The 23,714-nt window shown below is 47.0% G+C and overlaps 1 protein-coding gene across 4 annotated transcripts in view; it reads left to right on the top strand.

The window, feature by feature from the left end:
• The first annotated feature begins 45 nt into the window (after positions 1 to 45).
• The window catches only part of KIF5A (kinesin family member 5A), a 31,923-nt gene continuing 8,254 nt past the window's right edge, over positions 46 to 23,714 (top strand). Inside the window, exons 1-23 of one of the 4 annotated variants that reach the window (XM_077757576.1) lie at positions 46 to 395; positions 13,378 to 13,465; positions 13,560 to 13,633; positions 14,044 to 14,148; positions 14,381 to 14,429; positions 14,837 to 14,892; positions 15,122 to 15,209; positions 15,490 to 15,614; positions 16,322 to 16,426; positions 16,607 to 16,755; positions 16,858 to 17,006; positions 17,326 to 17,501; positions 18,920 to 18,988; positions 19,345 to 19,551; positions 19,838 to 19,984; positions 20,775 to 20,963; positions 21,329 to 21,446; positions 21,681 to 21,722; positions 21,823 to 21,887; positions 21,998 to 22,107; positions 22,492 to 22,593; positions 23,320 to 23,380; positions 23,614 to 23,685. In XM_077757576.1, the coding sequence (XP_077613702.1) occupies positions 267 to 395; positions 13,378 to 13,465; positions 13,560 to 13,633; positions 14,044 to 14,148; positions 14,381 to 14,429; positions 14,837 to 14,892; positions 15,122 to 15,209; positions 15,490 to 15,614; positions 16,322 to 16,426; positions 16,607 to 16,755; positions 16,858 to 17,006; positions 17,326 to 17,501; positions 18,920 to 18,988; positions 19,345 to 19,551; positions 19,838 to 19,984; positions 20,775 to 20,963; positions 21,329 to 21,446; positions 21,681 to 21,722; positions 21,823 to 21,887; positions 21,998 to 22,107; positions 22,492 to 22,593; positions 23,320 to 23,380; positions 23,614 to 23,685 (2,475 nt within the window). In that variant the 5' untranslated portion in view covers positions 46 to 266. The remainder of the gene's footprint in view (positions 396 to 13,377; positions 13,466 to 13,559; positions 13,634 to 14,043; positions 14,149 to 14,380; positions 14,430 to 14,836; positions 14,893 to 15,121; positions 15,210 to 15,489; positions 15,615 to 16,321; positions 16,427 to 16,606; positions 16,756 to 16,857; positions 17,007 to 17,325; positions 17,502 to 18,919; positions 18,989 to 19,344; positions 19,552 to 19,837; positions 19,985 to 20,774; positions 20,964 to 21,328; positions 21,447 to 21,680; positions 21,723 to 21,822; positions 21,888 to 21,997; positions 22,108 to 22,491; positions 22,594 to 23,319; positions 23,381 to 23,613; positions 23,686 to 23,714) is intronic. The other 3 variants (XM_077757574.1, XM_077757577.1, XM_077757575.1) reach the window with 3 other exon arrangements.

Genomic DNA, 23,714 nt, shown 5'->3' on the forward strand with positions numbered 1-23,714 from the left:
CGGCGCGGCGCTGCAGCGCGAGGGGCGGAGAGGCAGAGAGCCGAGAGAGGACCAGACGCCCAGGTCGCCTGCATCCCTGTGCCGCAGGAGCGAGCAAGCGCGCCCCGGCCCTGCTCCCCAGCCTTCGCCCGGGCGCCCCGCCTGCTTTCTCGGTCCCAGAGACCGAGCACCTGTCCTCCGCGTCGGCCCCATCTGAGCCCCCCTCCTTCGGAGCGCACACCGCCCTCCTGCCCGAGAAGTGCCCCAGCCTGTCGCCGGCGACCACCATGGCGGAGACCAACAACGAATGTAGCATCAAGGTGCTCTGCCGATTTCGGCCCCTGAACCAGGCCGAGATTCTGCGGGGGGACAAGTTCATCCCCATTTTCCAAGGGGACGACAGCGTCGTTATTGGGGTGAGTGTCGCCCCGGGAGGGAAATTTGGGAAGATTCTCCCCCGCCCCCGCCGAGTCTTAGACCCTAGCTGTCACTCGGCGCCCCCTCCCCGCCGCTCAGCCTCCATCCTCTCCGCCGCAGCCCCTCCTCTCCCCTGCATTAGGATGACTGGGTGTGGCCTGGCCAGGCGGGTGGCCAAGTCCCCGCAGAGTGGGAGGGGGCTACTTCCTCGCAGTCGGGGGACCCAACTCCCCTCTGCTGGTCGCTGCAGCGTCCTCACCCGTCAGAGCCGGTCCCGTGTTTTTCTGATGTTTTCCCTCTCCCCTAGAGAAAGCGCATCTTCCCTTTGTTATTGGCTCAGATCTCTACCCCCACCTCCCAGGAAGGGAGGGGGCAGACGAGTGAATGGTCTAGATGGGAGGCGGACAGTCCAAGGCTTCTGCGGGCGGAGGTATAAATGAGAGTGGGCTCTAGGACCAAGCCCTCCGTCAGCCCCTGAAGTAGTTGCAGCCTCGACTAGGGCAGAGGGCACAGATCTGATGAAGGTTTTTCTGAGAAATGCATTGATGCCACACCCAGTCGGGGAAGGGGGCTCTGGGGTCCTGAGGAAATGTCTGCCTTTCCCTCCCAGGTACAGTAGGAAGAGGATTTCAGACACCCCAGTTCCCCCCAGCAAATAAAAATAACCAAATCCTGAGGTCTTAATAGGTACTTGCTTATTCATCCTTTCTCTCGATGATCCAGTAAAAAGTAGCAGGTCGTTTCTACCTATTCATGACAGCCCTACCCATGAAGGAGATCTTACTAAGGAGAACTAATGTTTACTTGGGGTTTGTTACTTGACATGTATTCTTTAATCCTCAGAACAACACTCTGGAATAGGTATTAATATTTCCATTTTACAGATGAGGAAATTGAGGCCCAAAGAAGTTGAATGACTTTCTCAAGGTCACACTGTTAATTCATGGATCTGAACCTTAATCTGTAACTCCAAATCTCATAGCTGTTCCTCTGTATCACACGGCCTCTACAGATTTCTCTTCTGGACCTTTATCTGTGATGGCCCAAAGGGAATTCCTAGAGAATTCTTCACCCACCCCTCCTTCCCGAGGTTGGTAGGGATGTTAGACTATGGGGTGAAAGGATCTGGGGGTCGAATCCTGTAGGGCTTTGAGGGGTGCTGGGCCAGGAGACTGTAGCCAACTTGAGAAGGGAGAGGCACGTATGAGGACCGCCGTCAAGGTCAGGGGCACTGTTTATATTTGGTCCACAGTGCTTGGCACAAGGCATGCTTATTAAAGAAATTAAGATGGGTAGGGAGCATGAGCGTTCTGAATCAGTGAGAATGGGACTTTGAATAAACCTACTTTAAGAAGAGCCTGCTTATATGTCCTATCCCCTAAGGCCCCAGTCTGTCACCATGCTCAGCTCCCACCAACTGGACTCAAATGGGTGCTTCTGCCTTGTGTGTGTGCTTACACATGTGTGTTCACCACGTAGAGAGGGCTCCTGTCTCTCTTTGCCTCCAGGGCCTTAGGCTTTACAGTCTGGTCAGTCTGGGGAATCAGCCTGGGGGCTCCTCTCCAAGTAGTCTGGACAGCAGGTATTAGCTGCGAGAGTTAGAGCTTGACGGTCCCCTGAGGTATGAAGGCTGAGAAACAGGAGGGAGGTGGTCATGGGAGAGCCCACCCACAAAAGGCTTCTACTGTGAAGCCTAGTTCCTTGCTTTCGTTTTTTCAGGTAAGTCTGAACAAACTCCTTTAGGCTCTCAGGCCATCCTGGTGTGGCGGTCATGGGGCGTTGGGCATGGTGGGGGGGGGTGTCAGGAGAAGGAGCGGAGGTATTGATCTGTCCAGCTCGCTAAATAAGAAAGACACAGTAGAAGGTGGAGAAGGGGGAGAGACGAAGAGAGGCACAGGGCCCTCTGCCAATTCAGATTCTATCTTAGTTCCACAGCGGGTCCCTCCTTGTCTGTTTTGCCTGATATGTGCAGGGCTGCACCTTTGTCCCATTGTGTATCTTCCTTTGCCCAAGCCCTTCCTGTCAATCTTTCCGGCAGAGATAGATGCTATTGGGGGGCCATTTTGTCTCAGGCAGCGTCCTTGGAGCTTGCCTTCCCAGCCTGACTGTTCATTGCTCATTTGGGAGGAGGAAGCTATAGGAGAAGGGATTCTGAAATGACCCTTGAGTCCCACCAAAGGGAGGAAATCCCCTACCCCCTTTCCTCTTTCCTCCTCGAGCTCCCTTTGGAGCCCAACATCTGAAGAATTAATGGAGGAAGCTGCTTCAGGAAGGTGAGGGAAGAGTGAAGGGGGAGACAATAATCTCTCCAAATGCAGCCCCTGCTCCTTCCTCTAATGGCTCTCCTCTCTGCCTCTGCGGCACTGCGGCTAGCTCTGAGCTTCAGAGTCCCTAGTGTTCGTGGGCTTTTTCTGCTTGGCAAAGGGTAGGAGGATAAGCTGGAAAGATAGCTCTTTCAGCCTTATCCCTCCCCCACTGCCCTGACTTCTCCCAGAAATCTGGGGGATGGGACTTAGCCAAAGTTAATGGCCTGAGTCATAGTAGACGGGTGTCTGGGTCACTGTCTGTGTGCTGTGGACCTTATTTTGCTCTCTGTGTCACTCAGAATCCAGTGTGACTTTTTCACTGGACCCATTTAAGTGTCTCTCTGCCTTGGTCTTGGTGGGCAAAGGGTCCTGGTGGCTGCTGTCTGGGCTGTTGCCTCTATACCAGACACAGGAAGGATGACAGTAAGAGAAGACAATGCACTCTCTCTCCCTCTCCCTGTAGCTGTCTCCCTCATTCATTCAAGTGTCCACTATATTTCCTCCCTTAGGTCTCCTGATGGGTTAGTGGGCAGGCAAAGTCCAGGACTATCAAGTACTTCAATTTGGAAAAGCAGGCAAAAATCCAGGACTATCAAGTACCTTACTTGGAAAAGCTAGGTTGGAACCTGATGGATTATTGGATAAGAGTATTGTTTGGGATGGTCCAGGATTCCTCCGATATCTGAAGAAGAGGAGCAGGTCTCCCTTTAGCTTTGGGGGAGTCTCATAAAGGAAAACAGAGAGGGGAGGTAATGTTCACCGTGGCCAGTGTCTCTCCAACATTACCATGGCAACAATCCCCAGGGGCGTCACCATGGAAATCAGGCCTGGTGCTCAGAAGTTCAGCCTTTACTGCGAGCTTTACTGAGGGTTGAAAAGGTTGGTCATCTTGGGACCCCTGATCTTAGGCCCTCCCATTAGCTTCAGTCAGCTCACATAATGGAAAACTACTGAAAGGTGCCGGGAGACACAAATGGACTAGGCGACAACAAGGAGGCTTGGGGTGGGGTTAGGGAGAACAGAGCCCTGGGCTGCAGCACCCTGAAGGGGGCTCTCTGGAGAAGGCTGTGAGGGATGCTTAGATTGCTGTGGGTAGAGGAGTGGATCTCAGGGGCATCCCTCAAAGGTGGGGAATCTTGCTAAGGGTTTCTAATGAAACCGGTCTTCCCTGTCTCCGATGCTGACTTGGTGAGGGAGGGTTCCTGGGAGAGGATGGGTTGGAGAATCACATACTTCTGAAGATGGGGTTGAGGTTGGAAAAAAAGGAGTGATGAAGCATCACTGTCTGTCTGGGAACATTTGGAGAAATGTCTAAATTGGGTGTGGGGGGTGGCATGTGGGGAAGGCGAAAGAAAAGCCATGATAAGGATCTGATGCAGTGTTCAGTGTTCAGGCACTTCAGTTTCTGAAATTTTGAGAGAGGTGGGGGGGAGGGAGGGGGAGAGAGGGAGGGAGGGGGAGAGGAGAGAACACAAGCCAGGGAGAGGCCCAGAGAAAGAGGGAGACACAGAATCCAAAGCAGGCTCCAAATCCTAAGCTGTGCTGACAGCTCAGAGCCTGACTCAGGGCTCGAACTTGAACTCACTAACTGTGAGATCATAACCTGAACCCAAGTTGGACGCTTAACCGACTGAGCCACCAGGTGCCCCGGGTTTTTGGATCACTATGGCACTGGGAGTCTGTATTCAGACTGCTTGGGTTTGAGACCGTGCTCTACCATTTCTCAGCTGTGTGACTGTGGGCAAGCTACCTTACTTCTCTGAACCTCAGTTTCCACATCTATAAAATGGAATAATAATTATACCTACCTTTTAGGATTGCTGTGAAAGAGATAATGCATATAAATTGCTTAGCACAGTGACAGACACGTAATAAACTCCTGATAAGAGTTAGGTGTTATTATTATTTTATATATGTTGTCTCCCCACAAGCTAGCCTTTGATATGTTAGGAAGTTAACATTTACCCTTCTTACTAGTTGTTTTATCCAAACATCCAGGTCTTTAGTATCTTTTTACTTTCTCCTCCATCGATATCTGTATTTACTCGACAAATATTTATGAAGAACATCCTGTGGGCCAAGGACTGTGCTTGATATTAGGGCTTTACAAAGAATCCCTGCCTTCAAGAAATTCTTGGTCTACGTGGTGATCCAGGCTGTGGAGTGGTCTGGGCAGAGGTCTGAGAGGGAGCATCAGAAATGACTTAGAAAAAGGGGCGCCTGGGTGGCTTAGTCGGTTAAGCGTCCGACTTTCGCTTAGGTCATGATCTCGTGGTTCGTGGGTTCGAGCCCCGCATCGGGCTCTGTGCTGACTGCCAGCTCAGAGCCTGAAGCCTGTTTCAGTCTGTGACTCCCTCTCTCTCTGACCCTCCCCTGCTCATGCTGTCTCTCTCTCTCCTAGAAATAAATAAAACATAAAAAAAATTTTTTTTAAAAGAAATGACTTAGAAAAAGAAAAAGAAAGTAATGGCTTTTGCTAACTATACACACTCCCCCAGATTCTGATAAGAAACTCCCCACAACATACTACAATCCGACTCAAAGCAATTGTGTGTCATGAGAGACATAAATAATGGTGATGTTTCCCAGGTGAGTAGTCCAGAGGCAGAATAAGTAGAAAGCCATTGGTCTAATTATTCTCATAAAAATATCTGGCAAACATGGGGCACCTGGGTGGCTCAGTCGGTTAAGCGTCCGACTTCGGCTCAGGTCATGATCACATGGTTAGTGGGTTCGAGCCCCGCGTCGGGCTCTGTGCTGACCACTAGCTCAGAGCCTGGAGCCTGCTTCAGATTCTGTATCTCCCTCTCTTTCTGACCCTCTCCTGCTCATGCTGTCTCTCTCTCTCTTTCAGAAATAAATTTAAAAACATTAAAAAAAAAAAAAGAAAGTTATAAAAAAAATCTGGCAAACAAATTCATCTTGAGTTTAATCAATAGAAAATTTAAGAGAAATTAACAATTTAACAGAAATAAAAATCTTAAGATAAAATGATGGACTAAACTTGGAATTTAAGGGCCAGCCAAGAGTAAAGAAGAGGTAGCAGACCTTTCCAGAAACCCTGAAATTATAATCTGTCTATGGCTTTCCCTGCTCACGAGTTTACTAAGTGGACCTATTTTTAGTTCTTAGATATCTTTTAGCCTCACAGTACTGAGAACACCACCCTTTTGCCCTCTGTGTTCTCTTCCTTCTCGGCCTAGGCTCAAGAAAAGGGGTTCTCAGGCGATAATTTCCTTCAGCACTTGGAGAGCGCCCTCCATTTTAATGCATCCATAGCCTCCTCTGGAATCCTATAAATGAGAATGTTTATGAGAGAGAGGAGAGACAAAGGGAAGGGGGAGAATGAGCTGGTGCCCATTTTCCCAGAAGGGAAGAAGGGAGGGGCAAAGTTGACTTCAGAGCTCTATTTAATCCCCTTTGGCTACATTCCTGGCTTCAAGAAGCATAGATAGCCATCACTGGTGGAGAAGAGGTGAAAGTCATTGGCTTGAGATAGACGTGTTTGTTTGTTTCTGTTTCTTGGCTGCTGGATAGGAGAAACACTGAGTTAGATTACAATTCAAGAATCAATTTTCAACAAAAAAGTTAATTTAAAAAGAGAGGCATTACCACTGAGGAGGACAAGTATCAATGCCACTTTAAATCTGTTTGTTGTAACACTGTATGATTTTCTTATATGTAATAAGAATTTTATTCTTTGTAATGAAATGTAATGATGAACTATTTGGATAAAAAGGATGCAAAATTCACAAAAGTCCTATGAACAATCCACAAACTCACACCTTAAAAAAAAGAATTAAGGTATACTTTTTAAAAATAATATTAAACATAGTCTGATATGATTACATCACTCATATTTTAATTGTTGACAAAATTAAAAACAAAGAGAAGCATGTTGAAGAAACTAAAAATCACTCAAAATCCCACCACCCCAGGGGCACTTGGGTGGCTCAGGCGGTTAAGCATCCGACTTCAGCTCAGGTCATGATTTCACGGTTCCTGGGTTCAAGCCCCGCCTTGGGCTCTGTGCTGACAGCAAGCTCAGAGCCTGGAGCCTGTCTTCAAACTCTGTGTCTCCCTCTCTCTCTGACCCTCCCCTACTCATGCTGTCTCTCTCTCTCTCTCTCTCAGAAATAAATAAAACGTTTTAAAAAACTTAGAAAAAAAATCCCACCACCCCAAGAAGAACACTGTTAACAACTGAAGGTATTTGTTTCCAGTGAGTTTTTGCTGCATATATGCATATATTAATTTTCATGAAAGTGTATCATAAACTATATATTGTTTTGTAACCTAGTTTTTTCACTAACATAATACCATGACTACTACTTTACCACCATTAAATATTTTACATAATTTTATTTATTTTTTAAAATGTTCAATTTTTGCATAAGTCTTAACATGCACAAGTGACAAAATTCAAATGATACAAAAAAATAACAATGAAAAGTAAGGTCCTTCCTACCTCTCTTTTCTAGCCACCAGGTTCTCCTTTCAGGAGGCAACCTTGTTACTAGTTTTTTTATGGATCCTTCTAAAAACATACTATACGTGTATAAGCAAATACATATATACATGCATATACTTTTTAAATTTTTTAAATTTATGGGGCGCCTGGGTGGCTTAGTCGGTTAAGCGTCCGACTTTCGCTCAGGTCACGATCTTGCGGTTCGTGGGTTTGAGCNTTTTTTCCTTTTTGACTTAACAACAAGTCTAGGAGAGTCTTCCTTATCAGCACATAAAGCGACATCTCATTCTTTTCAACAACTTTATAGTTTGTTGTAGGGATATGCCATAATTTACTTAACCAGGTCCCTATTGATAGACCTTTAGTGTTATTCTGTTAACTTGCTAATACAAACAACTGAATGACCTGTGTGTGTGTGTGTGTGTGTGTGTGTGTGTGGCTTATGTGCAGTGTGTCTGTATAGGATAAATTTTTAGAAGTTGAGGTCTTAAAGTATATATATGTACTTAAAAATATAAGAACTGGTTCCAAATTGCCTCTCAGAGAGTTGGCTCCAGTTTATATATGTCTTCTCCAATGCAATCCATTGGCTACTTTGATAGGTTAAAATGGTATTTCATAGTCTTAATATGCATTTATCTTAATAATGAAGTTGTGTATCAATTCATTTTTAAGAACCATTATAATGTCATTTTATGATGTCATATTTTATAAGAGGTATATAATTTACATTCAGTGAGTGCACAAATCTTATGCAGTTTGATGAGTTTTATAACATTTTTTTAAAATGTTTTATTTATTTCTAGGAGAGAGAGAGAGAGACAGCATGAGCAGGGGGAGAGTCAGAGAGAGAGGGAGTCACAGACTCTGAAACAGGCTCCAGGCTCTGAGCTGCCATTCAGCACAGAGCCCGACACGGGGCTCGAACCCACGAACCGCGAGATCATGACCCAAGCGAAAGTCGGACGCTTAACCGACTAAGCCACCCAGGCGCCCCATTTTATAACATATTTTGACACTCATGTAACCACTACCCAAATTGAAATCTAGAGTATTTCTATTACCCCTCAAAGCTCTCTCTTGCCCCCTCCTGTCAATATCACCCCCAGGCATCTAGCTTGTATCACTAGCTAAGTTTTGTCTTTTCTTTAACATCATACAAAGGGAATTATACAGTATGTGCTGTTTTATTCTTTTACTAACACATTTTTGGGATTTATTGATGACAAATTTCTATTATGACATCATTTTTAAACAGCAACAAAGGATAAAAATATGCACATGCCATGATTTAATCAATCCATTATGTTAACCAGTCCCCTAAATGTTATTCCCTTTGGTTGTTTTCAATTTCTTATTATTATAAGCAGTGTGATAATAAGCATTCTTTTTTTTTTTAACACTTATTCTTTTCTTTTCTTAAATTTTTTTTTTTTTTTTTGAGAGAGAGAAAACTTGCCCATGAGATCAAGCCCGGGGGAGGGGCAGAGAGAGAGAGACACAGAATCTGAAGCAGGCTCCAGGCTCTGAGCTGTCAGCACAGAGGGGCTGGAACCCACCAACTGAGATCATGACCTGAGCTGAATTTGAACACTTAACCAACTGAGCCACCCCCAGGCACCCCATGATAAAAAACATTTTGTAGCTACATGTTTGCTACAAATATTTTCATAGTATGAATTAGAAGTAGATATGTACAGGTCAAGGATTTTGATTATGTATTTCTGAATTGCTCCCATAAAAGTTGAATGAATATACTGTCCTACCAGAAAAGGATGAAGGCACTCATTTCATGGAAATTATACCTACTTAAATCCTTACCTACACGGGTATTACAATTAAGTTTGTGATTTTCAATGTGATAAGTGAGTAACAATGTTACTGTTTTAGTTTGAAAACATTGAACATTAGGAGTGCCTGAAGGGCTCAGTTGGGTAAGCCTCTGATTTCCGCTCAGGTCATGATCTCAGGGTTTGTGAGTTCGAGCCCCATTGTGTCGGGCTCTGTACTGACTGCTCAGAGCCTGGAGCCTGCTTCCGATTCTATGTTTCCCTCTCTCTCTACCCCTCCCATAGTTATGCTCTCTCTTTCTCAAAAATAAATAAACATTGGGGCGCCTGGGTGGCTCAGTCGGTTAAATGTCCGACTTCAGCTCAGGTCATGATCTTGTGGTTTGTGAGTTTGAGCCCTGTGTCAGGCTCTGTGCTAACAGCTCAGAGCCTGGAGCCTGCTTTGAATTTTGTGTCTCCCTCTTTCTTTCTTTTTTTTTTTTTAAGTTTTCTTTTTTCTTTTTGCATTTATTTGTTTTTGAAAGACAGAGAGAGACAGAACACAAGTGGGGGAGGGACAGAGAGAGAAGGAGACACAGAATCCAAAGCAGGCTGACAGCTCAGAGCCTGACGCGGGGCTTGAACTCACGAACCATGAGATCATGACCTGAGTCGAAGTCGGATGCTTAACCGACTGGGCCACCCAGGTGCCCCTGTGTCTCCCTCTTTCTGCCCCTCCCCTGGTCTCCATCTCTGTCAAAAATAAATAAACATTTTTAAAAAATAAAAAATAAATAAGCATTAAAAAAAGAAAACATTGAACATCTGTATTTATTTTTCTGTTGTTACTACATAGCTCCTGTCCATTTTTTCCATTGAGTTTTATCTTTTTGTTACTAATTTATGAAACTTTATGTAGTAAGAATATTAATACCTTTGTTTGAAAAACTTAAAATTTTTTGGGGCGCCTGGGTGGCTTAGTCGGTTAAGCGTCCGACTTTCGCTTAGGTCATGATCTCGCGGTTCGTGGGTTCGGGCCCCGCGTCGGGCTCTGTGCTGACTGCCAGCTCAGAGCCTGGAGCCTGTTTCAGAGTCTGTCACTCCCTCTCTCTCTGACCCTCCCCTGCTCACGCTGTCTCTCTCTCTCTCCTAGAAATAAATAAAACATTAAAAAAAATTTTTTTTTTAAAAAAAAGAAAAGAAAAACTTAAAATTTTCTTATTTAAAAATTATGGATTTTGGGACACCCAGCTGGCTCAGTCGGTTAAGCCACTGATTCTTGGGATTCTCCCTCTTCTTTCTCTCTGCCCGTCTGTCGCTCACACTCTTTCTCTTTCTTTCTCAAAATAAATAAAATAAACTTTAAATTTTTTAATGTTTCATTTATTTCTGAGAGGAGACAGCATGAGAAGCGGAGGGTCAGAGAGAGAGGGAGACACAGAATCTGAAACAAGCTCCAGGCTCTGAGCTAGCTGTCAGCACAGAGCCCTATGTGGGGCTCGAACCCACAAACCATTAGATCATGTCCTGAGCCGAAGTCGTATACTTAACCGACTGAGCCACTCAGGCGCCCCTACTGCATACTATTTTAAAAACTACTTTCTTGCTTAACAGTACTTTGTGCATACCTTGTCACACATTTTTCTCTAACATCATCTGTAATATTTTACATTAGAATTTGTTGTTAATGTTTGTTTATTCTTGAGAGAGAGAGAGAGAGAGAGTGCGCGCATGAGTGGAGGAGGGGCAGAGAGAGAGAGAGAGAGAGATAGAATCCCAAGCAGGCTCCTGGCTCTGAGCTGTCAGCACAGACCAACCAAAGGACCAGGTGCCCCATAATATTTTACATTTTTAATTTAAAAGCAATATGTTGTCATTCTAAAACATTTAAATATCACAGAAAAAAATGTTGAATGCATAAGTTCCTGTTATTCGGCTCTCCAGGGATAACCAGTTAATAGTTCTGTATATAGTCTTCCAAGTCTTTTTTTCTAAGGCTATTCTGTCCATATGTTTTTTAAAAAGTATAATCACATTACACATACTGTTTCTATTTTTCACTTTATTGAGCTTGGACATGTCATATATGTAAACCAACCTCACTCATTTTAGTGGGGGTAGGGTATGGAGTTACCATACCCAACATCTTGTTGATGGATGTTTGGATTGCTTCTAGTTTTACTTTAATTCAAACTGCTACACTGAACATAAATTGCTACACCTTCTACATAAATCTTTAAGTGCTTAAGTAAGTGTTGTAAGATGAATTCCTAGCATTGGAATCACTAACATAGAGTACAAACAGTATGGACATTTAAATATTTAACAGAATTTGGGGCATCTAGGTGGTTCAGTCGATTAAGCGCCTGACTCTTGATTTTGGCTCAGGTCATGATCTTGCTGTTCATGGGTTTGAGCCCCACGTCAGGCTCTGTGCTGATGGTGTGGAGCCTGCTTGGGATACTCTCTCTTCCCCTCTCTCTGCCCAGGATACAAAATGAAAAATAAAAGACTTGTCTCTCCCCATAGTAACCATCGCCAATATTTTTGTATATTCCTTCTAGAAAAAAATTCTGTATAGATGCAATATTGTGAATATTCCCAGCACCACTATGTCTAGCTCTGGCCAAGTTTTATGACTTTCCCTTAATTAGTTAAGACATGTCTCCCAAACTCTGGTGACCGTAGACCTTGAGTTCTACATTTCAGTTGGATAAAGATGGGCTCTGTAGTAAAACAATTTGACAACTAAGTCCCATAGTCTCTCTCTCTTTCTTAAATTTTTTCTTTATTTTTGAGAGAGAGACCTAGTGTCAGAGAGGCAGAGAGGGGCCAGAGAGAGAGACACACACACACAGAATCTGAAGCAGGCTCCAGCCTATGAGCTTTCAGCACAGAGTCCAACGCAGGGCTCACACCCACAAACAGTGAGATCGTGTCCTGAGCCGAAGTTGGGTGCTTAACTGACTGAGCCACCCGGGTGCCCCAGTCATAGTCTCTCTCTCTTGTTTCTTAAAAATTAAAAAAATTTTTTTTTAATTTTTGAGAGAAAGAGAGGGACAGAGAGCACAAGTGGGGGAGGGGCAGAGAGAAGGAAACATAGAATCCGAAGCAGGTTCCAGGCTCTGAGCTATCAGCACAGAGCCTGACTCGGGGCTCGAACTCATGAATCCATGAGATCATTTCCTGAGCAGATGTTGGGTACTTAACTGACTGAGCCACACAGGCACCCCAATCATAGTCTCTTTAAACTGAACGGCAGAAAAACATGACTGAAAAATTTGTTGCTTGTGGTAGAGAACAAACATTGTCTCAGTTAATATTACCAGAGATCTTTAGTATGATTAGATAGTGAATATATACTTGTTTGGCTCCCCAGGTTATAAGTATTGTGTATCCTTAGCATTTTTCTTCTTTTCTTTTCGTTTCGTTTCGTTTCGTTTCTTTTCTCTTTTCCTTTCCTTTCTTCTTTCTTTCCTTCTTTCCTTCCTTCTTTCCTTCTTTCCTTCTTTCTTTCCTTCCTTCCTTCCTTCCTTCCTTCTTTCTTTCTTTCTTTCTTTCTTTCTTTCTTTCATAAAAAGAGAGAGTGTGAGCATGAGTGGGGGAAAGGAGCAGAGGAAGATAGAATCTCAAGCAGGCTTGATCCCATGACTGTGAGATCAGGACCCAAGATGAAACTAAGAGTCAGACGTTCAACTGACTGAGCCGCCCAGGCACCCCTGTATCTTTAGCATTCTTACCAGCATACGTGATTTGTAACATATAATATGAATTAAGAACTTGCAGGTCAGTGAATTGTTTCACAGTTTCTCTTTACTTAAAGTTGATTCCTTAAAAGGAGGCCCATGTTTCTGATTCTATAGATTTCTTTAACAGAGAGAGAGCTTGGATTAATGTCTGCACAACAGCTCAGCAGCTGTGGTATATGTATATTTCATTTACACAATAGGGAACATACTATATATATGTCCCTAACTTTACATGTTTCACGTAATGCATTTCAAAGATCCTTTCATATCAGGACATATGGATCTATTGAGGAAGATATTATTAAATCTAGAGGTAGATTTTTAGTGTTAATGAATTGTTCTTCACTCTCCACAGCCTGTGGCCCTGGTATCTTTTCCCATTTGGTCTCCCAGGGAGAGGCCTGGAGTGGTGGGGTACTGAATCATCACAGGAAAACCAAGATCCCCTCGCATGATCTCATGGTGTGATGCTTCTCACTGACACTCCCTAGCCCAGGGTCACAATTCCTGGTGTCAGTACTAACTTTTGCTCCTCTTTCTTTAGTTTCTCTCATCCCCCCAAATCAGCTGCACCTATGGATGGTTGAAAGGCAGGTGCCTTCTCAGGCTAATGGAAGGAGGCTGAGGTATTTCTTCTCCCTCATACCCTGGCTGCTGATGTCTGCCACGTTCTATTTCCATTCTAGGGGAAGCCGTATGTCTTTGACCGCGTGTTCCCCCCAAACACAACCCAGGAGCAAGTTTATCATGCATGTGCCATGCAGATTGTTAAAGGTAATGGACTTATTTTTAGAATGTATGTTTTCAGGCTCCCCATTCCCTACCCCACTTCTTTCCACCAGTGCTCTTTCTCTGCCATCTCTTTCAGATGTTCTTGCTGGCTACAATGGCACCATTTTTGCTTATGGACAGACATCCTCAGGGAAAACACATACTATGGAGGTGAGGGTCTGACTTCCATGAGGGGTGAAGAGCTGGGAGTGATAATGAGAGGCCAAGAGATCTCAGTGCAGGGCAAGATCTTGGAATCAAGGTTGCTTGGTCTGGAGGATGAAGTGAGGAGTATTATTATTGTGGAAGTTTAGTGGAATCCCTCCAGCTGGCTGCGGTTTTCCATCCTTTCCACTATTCCACTTTTCTTCTTTTGATCTGGAAAAGCAGCTGCAGTAAAAGTTAAAAGGGCTACTCAGTTGTCTCTGTGTTCCACTAAAAAGGTAGACGTGGCAGCGACTGCCTCCTACCTTAAGGTGGTCTTTCTATCAACTATTACCTTTGTGGTCACCTGCATCCCTCTTGAGTTGTGTTAGTCTTTCTGAGCCCCAGGCTCATTCTGGAATACCCTTCCTCCCCAGGGAAAGCTGCATGACCCTCAGCTGATGGGAATCATTCCTCGAATTGCCCGAGACATCTTCAACCACATTTACTCCATGGATGAGAACCTTGAGTTCCACATCAAGGTGATCGCAGCATGACAGCTGGGTGCCCTCAGATGGGGCCTGGGAGGGGAAGATCTAGTGTGAACCCACTGAGAACCCGGGCACCCCGACTCATTTTCCTTCTCTAGTTATTTCTGCTAAGATATTCTTTTCTGCTCTTTCCCTCCTACTACCACCGTTTGAGCGAGTCACATTCACTTGAGATCCCTGTATCGGATTTAAGATAGGCCCTCTTCCCTTTCTCCCTAACCAGGTTTCTTACTTTGAGATTTACCTGGACAAAATTCGTGACCTTCTGGATGGTGAGTGGTGTTTAACCTCACTGGGTGGGTGGGGGTGTGAGGAGGGCAAGGAAAAGAAAGATCACATTGCTCTTGGGATTAGGTACTGTTTGGCCAGAGATGCAGAGGCCACACACATTCATACCCATGTCCCTTGCCTCCACGCACCAGAATTTCCAGAAACAGAAAGGGTCAAGAGATGAGCTTAGACACCCAGGGTGAGCTTGCTCACCCAGCTCAGCATAGAAATAGCCTGAGACCAGCTGGAACCTTGAGGATAGGATCCTGGAGGAGGAGAAACTGAGTTCTCAGTGTAAGCTTCTTTCTCCTTTTTGCACAAAGAAGAAACCACCATCTAAGTGGACTACAGGGTGTGGGGTTGGGGGTGGAAGTGCTAACCCTGCCTGCCCTGCATTGTCTTGATTCAGTGACCAAGACAAATCTGTCTGTGCATGAGGACAAGAATCGGGTGCCCTTTGTCAAGGTGAGAGTGGGGACAGGGGCACCTGGGTGGGTGTGGGGGTGTGGGGGGAGGATGGACCAGAGACCCAGAAGTTGGAGGGCAGGGATCTTGGAGGAGCGAGAAGGGCCCAGGGACCTGGGAGGGTCCGAGGGCTTGGAAAATACAGTCTTGAAAGGTCACGTGATCAGTGTGCAGGTAATTTAGTTTGCAGATCAACGTTTATGGGTCGCTGTCCATTTGTCCCCTGCAGGGTTGTACTGAACGCTTTGTGTCCAGTCCAGAGGAGATTTTAGATGTGATTGACGAGGGGAAATCAAATCGCCACGTGGCTGTCACCAGTGAGTGGGGATAAAAGGGGCTCTTGAGTCTGGGAGCCTGCTGCTTGTCTGTGTCCTCGGGGGCCGAGGGACTGGAAGTGAGCAAGGGAAGCTGTGTCCTCCGCAAGAAGAGGGTACCCTTGTGTGTGCGACCCAGCTGGCTGGGAGACGCAGTGGCAGGGCTAGGCCCGGCAGGTTCCCTCTCTCTCCGGGTGGGCCAGCAGTCAGTGGAAGCCGGGGGGCCGAGGGCTGTGGCTCCACAGGCATTAGTACAGGAACCGTTCCTCCCTTGGTCCTGCAGACATGAATGAACACAGCTCTCGGAGCCACAGCATCTTCCTCATCAACATCAAGCAGGAGAACATGGAGACCGAGCAGAAGCTCAGTGGGAAGCTGTATCTAGTGGACCTGGCGGGGAGCGAGAAGGTTGGGGGCTCGGGCGTGGGGTGGATATGGAAGGAGGGTGGGGGGAGCTTTTTTTTTTTTTTAAATATTTTTTTTTATTTTTAGGAGAGAGACAGAGAGAGAGACAGCATGAGCAGGGGAGGGTCAGAGAGAGAGGGAGTCACAGACTGAAACAGGCTCCAGGCTCTGAGCTGGGAGTCAGCACAGAGCCCGACGCGGGGCTCGAACCCACGAACTGCGAGATCATGACCTAAGCGAAAATCGGACACTTAACCGACTAAGCCACCCAGGCGCCCCGGGAGGAGCTTTTTTAAAATTGAAATAACTCTTTAATTGAGATATAATGCAGATACCGTAAAGTTCATTGTTATGAAATACATAGTTCAGTGGGTTTTAGGATGGTTGGAAGCCTGTGCACTCATCACCACTAATTCTAGACCGTTTTCATCACCTGTTAGCCATCACTCCCTATGCTCCCTTCCCCCCACCCCTAGCAACCAGTAATCTACTTTTTTTTTCTCTGTGGATTTGCCTTTTCTGGACATTTTGTATAATATGTGGGTGGCTTTTAGCAAGAAAGTTTAGGGTAACAGAGGAAGGGCCTTTGCTGTTCTCTTTCCCCGACCCTGCCTCTGTTGGACCGGATCTGCCCCAGTGGAGAAAAGGCCCTGAGAGCCCTCCCCCTCGGCAGCTGCTCATGACACACTCATTCCTTACTTCTCGGGTAGGTCAGCAAGACCGGAGCAGAGGGAGCCGTGTTGGATGAAGCAAAAAATATCAACAAGTCACTGTCAGCCCTTGGGAACGTGATCTCCGCGCTGGCTGAGGGCACAGTGAGTGTTCCTCAGGCCCCCTGTTCCACAGCCTGCACCCCATCTTCCAGCTTCTCCTCCTGCTGCTGCCATCTCATCACACCCAGTTCACAAGGTGTACGGTCCCTAGGCAGCATCACTGTCCTCTCTGATTCTCTCGTTGAGTATTGTCCTGATTCATAATCTCCCCCTCGCCCCCAGAAAACCTACGTTCCATATCGTGACAGCAAAATGACACGGATTCTCCAGGACTCTCTGGGGGGAAACTGCCGGACAACTATGTTCATCTGCTGCTCACCGTCCAGCTACAACGATGCAGAGACCAAGTCCACCCTGATGTTTGGGCAGCGGTCAGTGGCAGAGCCCCTCGTCTCCTATGCGGCCCCGGCAGCAGTCACCCCTCAGGGCCACGCAAGCCTTCGTGGGGGTCTCATCTTGGTCTCCTCATCCAGGGCAAAGACCATTAAGAACACTGCCTCGGTGAATCTGGAGTTGACTGCTGAGCAGTGGAAGAAGAAATATGAGAAGGAGAAGGAGAAGACAAAAGCTCAGAAGGAGACCATCGCAAAGCTGGAGGCTGAGCTGAGCCGGTGGCGCAATGGTTAGAGAGGGTTCCGGTGGGCGTAAGAGACCGAGGGAGGAGGAGGCCTGGGGGACCAAGGAGTCCCTGTCTGGGGCGGTGCTTAAGGTCAGGCAGACCTCCCAGGAGGGCCGTGTTTCTGGCGGGGTGCAGTAGAGTGGTCACGAGGGAGGGGGAGATGGGGCCGACCTCCCTCATCCCACCCCCCAGAAAAGGTTGAAGGTGCCCTTGGCAACAGAGATGGAGACCTGCTTGGAGGTCTTGAGGAGCGAGGGAGGAAGGACTCCTGGATGCAGCTCTGTCTTCTCCTGTCCCTCACCTTGTTCTGTCCCTTGGCCAGGAGAGAATGTGCCTGAGACGGAGCGCCTGGCTGGGGATGACGCAGCCCTGGGAGCTGAGCTCTGTGAGGAGACCCCTGTGAATGACAACTCGTCCATTGTGGTGCGCATCGCGCCTGAGGAGCGGCAGAAATACGAGGAAGAGATCCGCCGCCTCTATAAGCAACTGGATGACAAGGTGAGACACCCAGGGCACAGAGGCCAGGGGGATGGAAAGTGAGGGATTAAGGAATTAGCTTCTACTGCTCTTTTTTTTTTTTTTTAATTTTAAGAGGGACAAATGCACATTATTGAAAATGTGGAAGATAGCACTGAGTAACATTTAGAATGGTTGAATTGCCGTATCATACATCTGAAACTAATATAACACTATATGTTACCTATACTGGAATTAAAATTTTAAAAATTAATAAGAATTATATTATTTAAAAAATTTAGGGGCACATGGGTGACTCAGTCGGTTAAGCATCTGATTTTGGCTCAGGTCATGATCTCACGGTTCATGGGTTCAAGCCCTGCATTGGGCTCTGTACTGACAGCTCAGAGCCTAGATCCTGCTTTGGATTCTGTGTCTTCCTCCCTCTTTCTGCCCCTCCCCCACTTATACTCTGTCTCTTTCTCTCTCAAAAATAAATAAACATTAAAAAAATTTAGAAGACAAATATAAATAAATAGAAGAAAATTTAAGTCTTCCGTTATCACACCATTTGGAAATAACACTATTAACATTTTGCTTTTCTTCATACATAGAACTTGCAATTGAGGTGCACTGTGTGTGTAACTTTGCATCTGATTTCTTCATTCCATATTCTATAAGGAGCAATTTCCTACTTTTTTTTTTAATGTTTTATTTATTTCTAGGAGAGAGAGGGAGACAGCGTGAGCAGGGGAGAGTCAGACAGAGAGTCACAGACTCTGAAACAGGCTCCAGGCTCTGAGCTGTCAGCACAGAGCCCGACGTGGGGCTCGAACCCACGAACCGCGAGATCATGACCTAAGCGAAAGTCGGACGCTTAACCGACTAAGCCACCCAGGCGCCCCAACAATTTCCTACTTTGTTAACAATTCTTTTAACTTAATTAGTTCTTTTAACTATTTTTTAATTAAAAATTTTTTTCCATAAAAGCATTTTTTTAAATGGCTGCCTAACAGTCCATTTATCAAATGTATTTAACCACTTGTTTACTACAGGGCTTCTAGTTTTCTTTGTTTTGGGTGGTTTGTTTTCACTCTTCTAAGTAACGCTGAAAGGTCTGTCTTTGCCTCTGATGCATAAGACTGTGCTTTTGAATGATTTGATTAGAATGGGGGACCAAAGTGGGAGTTCTAGGTTAGAGGATGTGTCCTTTAATCTAAAGGCTTTTGCTGGATATTGTCAAGGTTATATCATCTTCCAGGAAGAAGGAAATTTGAAAGAAGGGTAGGAGTGAGGTGAGAGGCTGAGGAGAAAACCTCTTTTGAGGTTATGGGGTTTCTAACTCAAACCCTGAATGGTCTGGATTTTTGTCAGGATCCTACTTCTGCCCCCCACCCCATCCGTGTAGACTGGAAAGCGCTGTCTCCCTTCACTCCCTCTTTCCCCCTTGCCTCCAACAGGATGATGAGATCAACCAGCAGAGCCAGCTCATAGAGAAGCTTAAGCAGCAGATGCTGGACCAGGAAGAGGTAATGGGAAGGAGGACAAGACATGAGAGGAGAGCGGTGTGTTCCCTAAAGAGGGCTTAGTCTTCTGCTTAGGACTTAGTCACCCCCCAAAACTATAGAAATCTAGGGAGTCAACTGGGGCTTTGTGTAAACCACAGGTTTTGGAGTCCGGGTGCTTCTTCCTTCTGCTGTCCTGCTTCTAAGAAGCCTATAGCCCCCTTCCTCCTGACTTTCACTTTGGCCCTTGCTCCTCTCCCAGAGCTATGCACTCCAGGCTTCGGGTGCCAGAGGGGCCCTGTCTGGGGAAGTGCTCTCAGCTTCCCCAGACCAGGGGACCATAGAGGTGGTCCCTCACTTGCCTTACCTCTTTCTTACAGCTGCTGGTGTCTACCCGAGGGGACAATGAAAAGGTCCAGCGGGAGCTGAGCCACCTGCAGTCAGAGAATGATGCTGCTAAGGATGAGGTGAAGGAAGTGCTACAGGCCCTGGAGGAGCTGGCTGTGAACTACGACCAGAAGTCCCAGGAAGTGGAAGAGAAGAGCCAGCAGAACCAACTTCTGGTGGATGAGCTGTCTCAGAAAGTGGTGAGTGGCTGGCTGGGGTCCAAGAGCCGCCTGACCTCCGGAACGTCCCCCATGTCCAAAGGGTCCTCTGCACCACGTTTGCACACTGCTGTGCGGTGTGTTGTGGGACCCTCTCCCACCTGTCACCACACTTTGCCCTCCTGACCTCTGTCCCTCCCAAACCCTTTTGCAGGGCCCATGTTCTCTTTGTAGCAGCCCTCAGGGTCACGTATGAGGGGGAGGCCTCTGCCTGGGCTAGCAGGGAAGTAGGAAGATGGCAGTGGGATGACCTGAGGGCTGTCCCCAGGCCACCATGCTGTCCCTGGAGTCTGAACTGCAGCGGCTACAGGAGGTCAGTGGACACCAGCGAAAACGCATCGCTGAGGTGCTGAATGGGCTGATGAAGGACCTGAGTGAGTTCAGTGTCATCGTGGGCAATGGAGAGATTAAGCTGGTGAGTGGAGACAGAGGCAGTAGTCTTGTTCCGGTCCTTCTCATTCTGGGCACTGGTGGGAGATGCAGGGTGGGATAATCCAGGCCCTCAGGGATGCTGAGAAAGGTGGGCCAAAGATCTGGGAAACATGTCTTTAAACTAGATACAGGGGCGCCTGGGTGGCTCAGCTGGTTGAGCATCCGACTTCAGCTCAGGTCATGATCTCATGGTTTGTGAGTTCGAGCCCCACCTAGGGCTTTCTGCTATCAGAGTCCGCATCCGATCCTCTGTCTCTCTCTCTCTGCCCCTCTCCCGCTCATGCCTTTTCTCTCTCTCTCAAAAACTAAATAAAAACTAAAAAAAAAAAAACTAGATACAGGAAAACAAGTAGAATTTGCAGACTCAACTGTAAATACACCTTCTAAAGGGTGCTGAATAAAGAAGGAATGGAGATGTGCCTATAGCAGGCTTTTGAGATGAGGCACAGAGTTGAGAATGATATATGCAAATCTGTGGCAGTGACAATGACCCATCTGGACGATCAGGCAGAACAGTTTGACTACAAAAGAAAATCATATTGCTTTATAAGGTGGAAGAGAGAGACTGTCAGAATTGGATCTTTAAGTGCAGGTAGAAAGATTTAGTATGAAATGCCAGATGATGGCCAGTAAAAGTTGTCTGGAAAATACTTGTCCCACCCGAATCCCTGTGTGTGGGGGGGTGTGCATGGGGATAGGCAGAGTGGAAGGGAATGGGTAAAAGCCTCTCTGCAGCAGAGAAGCACCTCTTCCTGCCCTCTCCCACCCCGCAGCCGGTGGAGATCAGCGGAGCCATTGAGGAGGAGTTCACCGTGGCCCGGCTCTATATCAGCAAAATCAAATCGGAAGTCAAGTCTGTGGTCAAGCGCTGCCGGCAGCTTGAGAACCTGCAAGTCGAATGTCATCGCAAGATGGAAGTGACTGGGCGGGAGCTCTCCTCCTGTCAGCTCCTCATCTCCCAGGTGAGCACCGGGCACTGAGAGCCTTTGCATGCACTGGGAAGGAGGGCGATTCTGTGACTTAGGGGATAAAACTCCTAGCACCCACCTTCATGTCAAGGACTTAGGGTCAACCAAAGTCAAGGACAGAATAGCCTGAGGTGGCAGGGAAGGGTCCAGGCCAGGGAAGTGAAGGGTCAGAGGAGATACCACCCCCTGCGCTAATGGGGTCTAAAAGGAGGGTCCACAAAGAAGTGGCCTCTGGCCCTGTCTTCTGGCAGGCCCCACAGGAGGGGAGGGCCTGGGAGAGCTGTAGAGGTCTGTGCTGCCTGGAGTTGTGTTCTTGACTCTGCCCTTCTTCTTCCTCTCACCGCCCCTTCTCCCATTAGCACGAGGCCAAGATCCGCTCGCTTACAGAGTATATGCAGAGTGTGGAGCTAAAGAAGCGGCACCTGGAAGAGTCCTATGACTCCCTGAGTGATGAGCTGGCCAAGCTCCAGGCCCAGGGTGAGGCCTTCTTAAACCTCTAAACCACTTATCTTGCAATCTGAGATCCCAGAGGGGGCGGGGAGGAAAAGTGACAGACATCAAAAGAAACCACCTGACAGCACACTGATCCAATGCATTAGACTGACATCATGGCAGCCAACTCATATACTACTTAGCACGCTTATGCATGGCGCTTATTGTACGTGAACTATAAACCCTCCATTGATCTCTTTCCCTGCTGTATCCAATCAGACTGTCCTAACCCAGAAGAACATCACGGCGGGCCCATTCTGGGTAGATGTCCCCTGCCTTACCTGGAGCTCTGGTCACAAAATGGAAGCTCTTTCCCGAGGAGGTAGGTGTGAGGTAAGCTGTCTTTCCTTCTTTCCCTCAGAAACTGTGCATGAAGTGGCCCTGAAGGACAAGGAGCCAGACACACAGGATGCAGATGAAGTGAAGGTGAGTGGGGAAGGTGTAGGGGACCGCTGGGGCTTGGCAGGGCTGTGCTGGCCCTCTCCAAGCTGGTGTCAGGGAGGCTGGCCTTGAGCATGGGGTGGGGTTGTTTGCAGAAGGCCCTGGAGGTGCAGATGGAGAGTCACCGGGAGGCCCATCACCGGCAGCTGGCCCGGCTCCGGGATGAGATCAATGAGAAGCAGAAGACCATCGATGAGCTCAAAGAGTAAGAATCCCCCTGGACAACCCCGGCCTCCAACGGTCCTTTCCCTTGCTATGCTCACACACGCTCCATCTTGGCCCAGCGTCTGATTTGCTCCCTTCCACATGCCCCTGCCACAGTGATGCCACAACTTTGTCGCCCAGCTCCCAAGAGGCATGGGAGTGAGAACTGGTCCCCTCTCCTTGAGCCCTTGTGACTGGATGGCTCAGGGTTCCTCACTCTGTCATGGAAACAGCGGCCGGCATCTGCCTCTGGTATCCGGAGGTAGACGCATCAGTCCAGACTGGACCCATTGGTACCAGAAGGAAGATGTTTGCAGAGCTGGTCTTCCCTTTCCTGGTCACTGACATCTCTCTGTCCTCTCCGATGCCTCCTTGCCCTGTGCAGCCTGAATCAGAAGCTCCAGTTAGAGCTAGAGAAGCTGCAGGCTGACTACGAGAAACTGAAGAACGAAGAGCATGAGAAGAGCAGCAAACTCCAGGAGCTGACGTGAGTAATGGGTATCTGCCTGCAAACCCGCCACTGCACAGGTGCAGCTGCTACTCACACACACCTGCAGAGGCAGGGTGCGGTGCAGATGTGCAGATGGTGGCCATGAGAGTCATATGATGGGGTGGGGAAGGGGAAATGAGACTTTCAGAAATGACCTCTACTGAATATTAGCTGCCACGGATGTTTGTGATGTTCTCTTGAGTGTGAAAGGCAGGTTACAAAACAGTGTGAATGGTAGGGTCCCATAAAGTTTTTGTGGGATAGACATGCAGAGAAGTAAGAGTCTGGAGGGGGTGGGGCCGCCTGGGTGGCTCAGTGGGTTGAATGTCACACTCTTGATTCTGGCTGGGGTCATAATCTCACAGTTTGTGAGTTCAAGCCCCGTGAGCTGAGAGTGCGGAGCCTGCTTGGGATTCTCTCCCTCCCCACCCCCAGCTGGTGCTCTCTCCCTTTCAAAATAAATAAATAAACTTAATAAAAGAAGAAGAAGAAGTAAGAGTCTGGAAAGATGGACACCAGAATGTTAATGGTGGTTTGATCTGTGAGTAGTAGAATTATGGGCTTTTTATGAAATTCATCTTACTTTTTTTTTCTAATATCTACACAGTGAGTGTGGGTAATTTGTATATAAATAATAATAAAGTATAGATCAAAGGAATGGAGAGAGAGGAGAAAGGGAGAAGGTACTGTTCTGAGAAACTTGTGTTTCCTTCTTCCCCCCAGATTTCTGTACGAGCGACATGAACAATCCAAGCAGGACCTCAAGGGTCTGGAAGAGACAGTTGTAAGTGGTTTCTCTGTACCAAATTAACAGGGTGAGGTGGGGACTTCATTTTTTTCTCCTGATTTCTTCATAACCCCATTCCTTATGCAATCAGTCTGTGGTATAATCAGGACACATCTTTTCCTAAAGGATGAGTGATTCACCTGACCAAATAGACTGAAGGTTCCAATAATTTTGAAGTGGAAAGGTTGACCTAGTATTTGGCTATCTCCAATTTTTCATTTTTTTTCCAGGCCCGGGAACTCCAGACCCTCCACAACCTTCGCAAACTGTTCGTTCAAGACGTCACGACTCGAGTCAAGAAAGTGAGTGCCTTCCCAGGACTTTTCACAGC

The sequence above is a fragment of the Crocuta crocuta genome, unplaced genomic scaffold, assembly GCF_008692635.1.
Source record: "Crocuta crocuta isolate KB4526 unplaced genomic scaffold, BGI_CrCroc_1.0 scaffold549, whole genome shotgun sequence".
Classification (NCBI taxonomy): Eukaryota; Metazoa; Chordata; class Mammalia; order Carnivora; family Hyaenidae; genus Crocuta; species Crocuta crocuta.